Raw genomic sequence first — 8,222 nt, forward strand, 5'->3', positions numbered from 1 at the left:
GGAATCCTTTGCAGTCATAAAAAAGAATGAAATCATGTTCTTTTCAGGAACATGGGTGGAGCTGGAGGCTATTATCCTTAGCAAACTAATGTAGGTACAGAAAACCAAATACTACAAGTTCTCACAAGTGGGAAGTAAATGATGAGAACACATAGACACATAGAGGTGAACAACAGACACTGGGGCCTACTGAAGGGTGGAGGATAGGAGGAGATAGAGAAATAGGAAAATAACTAATGGATACTAGGTTAAATACCCAGGTGATAAAATAATCTATGCAACAAACCCCATGACACAAGTTTACCTATGGAACAAACCTACACAGGTACCCTTGAACTTAAAATAAAAGTTAAAAGAAAAGACACGAAAACTTAAATTAAAGGGATTATGTCATGAAGGGGCAATAAGACTATGGTTTGATTCATTTATCATTTTGTTTTCTAAGTAGATGAGACCACTCAGATATCATTAGCACCCTCTCTAGCTAAGTTAGAATTAGGATGGATATATCATGTATTTTTTAAAATAGGAATAATGATAACTAGCTCAAAGTGGTTTCATAAGTAATGCATAATCTAGGTAAAAAGCTTTACACAGTATTGAAAACATAGGTACTGTTTAATAAATTATGGCAATTATTTTTATAATTGTTATTGCTATCATCTGATAATTTTTTAACATATACAAAGAAATATTGAAGCAGAATTATTGTTTTGTCCAGCTGGTAAGAATCTAAATGTTAGGTTCATAAACATATTTTTATAATGGAAAAACCAAACATCTGGACTACTAATAACTTACAGATATGAATAAGTAATATCCAAAGTTCTGTTTACAGTTCAAAATGCAGTCAAACTGGGGTGCACACAGTGAATTTTCTGATTACATATCTAAAAATTTCTGATTGCATATCTAAAATTCAGTGCAAATGCTGATTTAACAGTCTCTTTATGGCATTCTTAATCTCTTTATTTCTCAGTGTGTAAATGGCTGGATTCAGGAGAGGTGTGATTACTGTGTAAAACACTGCAAGAAACTTGTCCACCCAAGTGATACTGAGTGGCCACAGATAGATAAAGATGCAGGGTCCAAAAAACAGCACCACCACTGTGATGTGGGAAGTACAGGTAGAGAGTGCCTTGGATGCCCCATCTTTAGAGTGAAGGCGCAGACTTAATAAGATATAGGTATAGGAAATCAGCAAGAGAATGAAGCAACTTGTTGCCAAAGTCCCACTGTCGGCATTTATCACTGTTCCCAAAGTACGAGTATACATGCAGGCTAGTTTGATCACCAAAGGTATATCACAGAAAAAGCTATCTACTACTCTGGGTCCACAGAAGGGCAGATCCAAAATCATTGCCAGTTGGCTCATGGCATGCACAAAGCCAATGATCCATGATATCAAAACTAGCCAGATGCACTTTTTTCTGTCCATGGTGCTGGAGTAATGGAGTGGCTTGCAGATGGCCACATAACGGTCGTAGGCCATTGTCACAAGAAGCACCATCTCACCCCCTCCAAAGAAATGCACACAGAGGATCTGACTCATGCAGCCCGCAAAGGAAATGGTCTTATTTTCCTTTAAGAAGTCCGTGGTTAATTTAGGGGTGGTTACTGAGGAAAGGCAACAGTCAACAAATGAGAGGTTGGCTAAGAGAAAGTACATGGGGGAATGGAGACGGAGATCAGTGATGATGAGCAGCACAACAAAGAGGTTACCCACAACAGTCATCAGGTAGAGTACAGAAAATGGCAGAAAGAGGAGTGTCTGCAACTCCCTTGACTCACAAAGTCCCTGAAACGTAAACTCAGACATGGCAGACTGGTTTGCTTCTTCCATTTAGTGCAGTATGTTCTAATGGACCTAAAGAAAAAGAGACGAACTCAGCACTTCTAGAATACAAAGAACTTAAAAAGACGTTAATGTCAGGTACTAGTGAGCAGATCAATATGTCTCATGTACAAAACTGAAATCTTAGCATTGTGCTAAAGTCAAAATTGAAAACAAATGTTTCTTGAATTTAGATGTGTGCACAGCCTTGTGACTAAGTAGGGGAACTAACTAGGTGTAGAAGGGTAGGCCAAAAACTTTACACATTAGAAGTACAGCTCTTATAGGTATCAAAAATGAATTATCTGACTAAAAATATCAGTAGTAAATGTTCTTAATAAACAATTTCTTTAAGCTTTGAGTATACCTCTCCTTCAGGGAATCAGAGAGACTTGTCTTCAGTGCATAGCTCTAAAATAAAGCCACTTGGAGGTTCTTTATTTTACTAGGGTGACACCAGGGCAATGAACTAAAGCTACATTTATGGTAAAAACACACACGCTTCTCAGAAATAAATTTATTGCTAAGTGCACATGTATGTGCACACTGAATTGAACCAGTCTGTTACAAACCATAGGAAAAACTGTCTAACAGATAACTTGAGAAATGATATTTATGTTCCAAAAAACACCGCAGATGTTGACTATACAGTTACAGCATTATATAGTTCCTTGCATTTTGAATTTCCTGATGAGAAGTTATTTCTGCAAAATTATATATGAGTAATGCCACTTATTGCCGTGCATTGACTGGCACTTGACTCTCACTGATAAGAGATCTTAATTTTTTAAGATTAGCTTAAATGAGGGATATGTGAAAGCTACTTTTAGTCTTGACTGTCCTTCATGACAGAAAATATAAAATGTAAGTTCGTGTGTATTTAAAGTATCTATCTATAATTTAAATTGACATCTGTGGAGATATTCACATTTTCCACAAGGCAGAAATCAAAGTCCTTTTTTCCAATTAATTCCTCTATCCCTCCCTTCTTTCCTCTCTCTTTTCTTGGACCCTCTCTCCTTTCCTTCTTTTATCCTTTCTTCCTTTCTTCTTTTCTCCCTTTCTTTCTTCCTTTGTCATTTTTTGTCTCCTCCTCTCTACTTTTTCCTTTACCTTTTTCAGACTGTAAACTGGATAATTAAAATTGACTGATAAGCACATATTATGTATCACATGATATGTACACACATATTATGTCCGTGTTAAGCACTTTATAAACATTATATTTCAATACTCGTAGCTTTTATTGTAATTTTCCAGATGTGAAAACTTGATTTCTCCAAGTCATGAAGCTAGAATGTGGCAAATCTCGAATACAGGCTGAGGTCTCTTTGACTCTAAAGCATCCAATATAACTTTCCTACTAGAAATGGCTTTCTGACAGGATTCCTAATTTTGACAAGATTAAGAAAATTAATCAGATTTGTGAAATAAGACATTTTGCTTTATGAAGAGGTAATCCAGACAAATAAATGTGAATGGTCAATAAAAATAGGAAACAAGTTTGTTTTTATTTAAACCATTTCAATGTCATTGTTTGTCTTCAAATTGGACTGTACTTCACCCTGTTCATGTGAGTGACTGAGTTTTTCTGTATTTGTTATTTTTGTCAAATGAGAGAACAGCCAAAATCTCCCCCAAATTAAAAAAATGTCAGGGCAAGTTGAATAGTCTGTGCAAACCATTCTTCCCAAACCTGGGTGTTTGGGAATTTCTGAGACTGTAAAAGACTCTGCTTTTAGTGTTTGAAACTCTGTTGGAAGAGTCCCAGGCATTAGTTGGGAGAAAAAAAGCCTATAATATTTTCAGTAAGCACATCAACTAAATAACAGAATACTAAGATCTGTATGGTGGTATGGAAAAATGCTATAGAAAACAGAAAAATAGTTTTAAATTAGTGGATGAGATGAAGTAAAAGTTCAAAAATTGGGTAGCTTATGATATACTTACCCTCTAAGAATCACCTCTGAAACAAGATCCTTCTTGACTGATAAGGCTTACTCAAGATTCTATCCTAAGTTTGAAATGAAGTCCAACTTATTTTCTGCAGTGACCAGTGTTGGTGACAGTGTATCCACCTCAGTGTGGCATATATACACTGTAAAGAGTAGTCTCTAGGTTGGAAATTTCCAACTCTGTGTTTTAGACAGAGCCAAGTGTTTGGGAAGACTTTTGCTTTCCTCAGGGATCCTTAGCTTCCAACTTTCCCTGAATTGAAGACATTGTGTAATACTGAACTCTTTTCAATGCTAGGTTCAAGTTAGAACAGTTAAATACAACTAAAAATTTAAGATTAGAAAGTTTAATCTAAAGATAAAAGTGTTGGCCATGAGGTGAAGACATCAGATCCCTTGTGCATTGATGGTGGCACTGTAGAGTCGTATAGGAACTAGAGAAAACAGCATGGAATTTCCTCAGAAAACTAAATATAGAACTGCTCTATGACATAGTAATCCCACCGCTGGATATATAGCCAAAGGAGATGAAATCAATACGTCAAAGATATATCTACACTCCCATGTTCATTACAGAATTATTCACGATAGCCAAGATATGAGAACTACCCAAGTGTCCATAGACAGATGAATCAATTAGAAATATGGTATATACATATAATGGGGTATTTTTCCACCTTAAGAAGAAAGGAAATGCTGTCATTTGCAACAACATGGATGAACCTTAAGGCCATTATACAGTGTGAAATGAGCCAGTCATAGTAAGACAAATACTGCATGATTCTACCTATATCCGATATCTAAAATAGTAAAACTCATAGAAGCAGAGAATACAATAGTGGTGTCCAGGGGTTGGGGAAGTGGGAGAATAGGGAAGTATCTGATGGGTATAAAGACTCAATTGAATAAGGTCCAGAGATATGCTGTATGACAAAGTGCCTATAGTTAACCACATGGTATTGCACACTTCAAAATCTGTTCAGAGGGTAGTTCTCATGTTAAGTGTTTCTACGAAACCAAGAAACAAAACTCAAAAGAATAAAAATAAACACCCCAAACACAAGAAACCACACACAAGCAAAGACAAGACACAAGGAAACTTCGGAGGCACAGGATACATCTATTGTTTTGATTGTGGTGATGATATCATAGGTGTTTGCATATGTCCAAACTCATCAAAATTTAAATATATGCAGCTCTTGTACATCGATTAAAACTGAATAAATCTGTTAAAGTAAAATGGTTCTATTATTCTGTTCATTAGAAGGATATAAAGCTCTTCTGTTTGGCCTGAATCTACCATGTCATAAAATTGAAATAAGATAGTAAATTCCAGTGCCAACAGAAGTTAGATGAGTTATGTGGATGGGAAGGTGACAGCTAGCTCAACAATGGCACTTCATCACTGAGCTCATGACTTAAGGGCCTACATGAACTTCTGCTTCTTTTTTTAATGATGAGATTTAAATAATTTAGGTCTCATTATTTTCAGGGTTTCTTTGAGCAGAGTTCTGAAAATTAGCAATTTGAGTATAAAACCAGATTATGAACATTTTGTAAGTGATAATTCACAAGTTTATTAAAGAAATAAGATATTGGGTGCAGCACGCCAACATGGCACAGGTATACATATGTAACAAACCTGCACGTTATCCAAATGTACCCTAGAACTTAAAGTATAATTAAAAAAAAGAAAGAAAAAAAAAAGCTGGTATATGTACAGCAAAGTTTATACTACAAATTATTCAGAAATACTAACCTTTGCATCTAAAATAGAGTTGTTTCAATTTGTAAAAAAAAAAAAAAAAGAAAAAAAAGAAAAAAGAAATAAGATATTCATACATTCTAATTTAATGATTTAAACAATTCATTAGATACGTTTGGAGAAAATATTGAAGGCCTCTTTGTCTCGCCTCACCCTTATCCACTCTTGGATATAACAACTACTAAGCTTGGAGTGCATCCTTCTATTACTGTTTGTATCAGTAGTGAGAAGTATACATACTAACATATATCAGTGGTGATTTTTCTTTATCCTTTTTTTGGTTGATATTTTTAATTAATTAGATCTGAAAAGCTATGCTGATTAAGTCCTCATTTGTTTCCTTTATCCTTCCCTTGCTATTCCTATCCACCCACCCTCCTTTACTTTATCTCTCTCTCCCCCTCCCAGTCTTTTGTTTATCCCTTCCATTTCCAGGTCTCAAATCATTTAAATGAATTTATTTGCTCTACCAGCCATTACGTGATCTGAGGTCTAGAGACCATAATTATCCTAGTCAGAGACATAGAGATTCAATGCTTATTCACTTGCTGGGATACTCCAAAACACTTTCCAGTACTATCTCATTTAATCATGATAACATGTAGACTCATTTACAGATGAGAAAACAGGATAAAAGAGGCTAGGTGACTTGTCCATGGCACACTGCTACTAAATTAGGGGCCTGGGGAAGAATGTTGGTTTCCACGAGAGCTGGAGGGTGTACATGATTTCTATGAATCTTAACACAATAAAACTTTTTAATGCAATAAATTAATTCCTTTCATTTTGTGTTTTGTAATTTATAACTTAATATTTGCTCATTTTTATTAAAGTATAATTTACATGTAATAAAACTAAAGCCTTTCAGTATATAGTTCTGCAGTTACACATAGATGCTTAGGTAAACATCATATCATCAGAGTATGCGAGAATGCGATAGTCTTATTACATCCCCAATTTTCCTTGTAGTCAATCACCACCATATCCCTGACTTAGGCAACCAATGATCTGTTTTATATTTCTGTAAGTTTGCCTTTCCTCTTTTGAAATTTTATTTTGATTGTATATATTTAAGGTGTACAATATGATGTTTGTATATGTATAGTGAAATGATTGCTATAGTCAAACAAATTAACATATCTGTCACCTTACGAAGATACCTTTTTATGGTAAAAGCACCTATAATTTTCTCTTAAGAAATTTTCAGTATGTAATACTATGTTATTAACTATAGTCCTCATGTGGTACATCTCTAGATTTATTCATCCTACTGCTCTACAAATTTGTAACCTTTGACCTACTTCTCCCTATTTCCTTCCTCTCCCTCCTTCCAATAACTACAGTTCTGCTCTCTTCCTATTTATTCAGTTTTTTTTTCTTTTACATTTCACATATAAGTGAGATCATACAGTAATTTTCTTTTTGTGTCTGGCTTGTTTCATTTGACATAATATCCTCAAGTTTCATCCATGTTGTCAAAAATGACAGTATATTTTTCTTTTTGAAATGAAATAATATTCATTGCGTACTTTTGATTTGCATTTCCAGAATGATACAGTATGTTCCTTTTGAGTCTGGGTTTCCTCACTCTGCACTTGAGATTTATAAATGTTGTTGCATGTATTAGTAGTGACTTTCTGTTTTTCAAAAAATTATGCATAATAACTATATATATTTGTGGAATATATGTGGTATTTTAATACATGCATACAGTGTGTAATGATCAAATCAGGGTAATTGGGATCCATTACCTCAAACATTTATGATTTGTTTGTGCTGGGAACATTCCAACTCTTCTCCTCTAGCTATTTGTGAATATACTCTAAGTTATTGTTAACTATTGTCACCCTACTCTGCCATTGAACACTAGAATACATTCCTGTTATCTAACTGTATTTTTGTGCCCCATTAACTGATTTCTCTTCATCCTCTTCTTGCTGCTACCCCTCCCAGTCTCTGGTAACCACCATTCTATTCACTACCTCTAGGAGATCAAATTTTTAAGCCACAAATATGAGTGAGTGGTAGTATTTCATTACATTCATATGACGCAAATATTTATTATGTACTCACCACTTTAGGATATTTGGGTTATATCAAATTTTTAGGGATTAGGATTAAAACTCTATGAGCATTCATATACTTAATGGTACTCAAGTTTTCATCTCATCTAGTTAAATACCTAAGAATAGGCTTCCTGGGTCGAACAGTTTAGTATATATTGAATGATGTAAGTCTTCTTAAGAATTATATGCAAAAAGATGGGATGGTCAATGTCCATATGAAAATATGCTTATAAGCATATTGATCAGGGTGCTGCAGATTGTACAAAAGCCCATGCTAGCTTTCTCACCCTCACTACCTTCCTTGAAATGTGTCACTAATACTTTATGTTGATTTACAAATGACATAGTATTAGTAATACTATACAATTGAATTAATATTAATAGCCAGAGAAAGAATACTGTGGTAATTAATTTAATGAGAATGAGGTGTTCAGTGTGGGAAAGGTAAATCTTCAGGTTCCAAGTGTTGATTTTTTTTTTTTTTTTTTAATTTATTTATTATTATACTGTAAGTTGTAGGGTACATGTGCATAACGTGCAGGTTTGTTACATATGTATACTTGTGCCTTGTTGGTGTGCTGCACCCATCAACTCGTCATTTA

The 8,222-nt window shown here is 34.6% G+C and overlaps 1 protein-coding gene across 1 annotated transcript; it reads right to left on the reverse strand.

The window, feature by feature from the left end:
- Window positions 1-919: 919 nt before the first annotated feature.
- Window positions 920-1,843, reverse strand: LOC112628346 (olfactory receptor 4K15-like). Its single transcript, XM_025391112.1, has one exon. The coding sequence runs from the start codon at window positions 1,841-1,843 to the stop codon at window positions 920-922; it is 924 nt and encodes a 307-aa protein (XP_025246897.1).
- Between the last annotated feature and the right edge of the window lie 6,379 nt (window positions 1,844-8,222).

This window comes from Theropithecus gelada, chromosome 7b (assembly GCF_003255815.1).
Source record: "Theropithecus gelada isolate Dixy chromosome 7b, Tgel_1.0, whole genome shotgun sequence".
Lineage (NCBI taxonomy): Eukaryota > Metazoa > Chordata > Mammalia > Primates > Cercopithecidae > Theropithecus > Theropithecus gelada.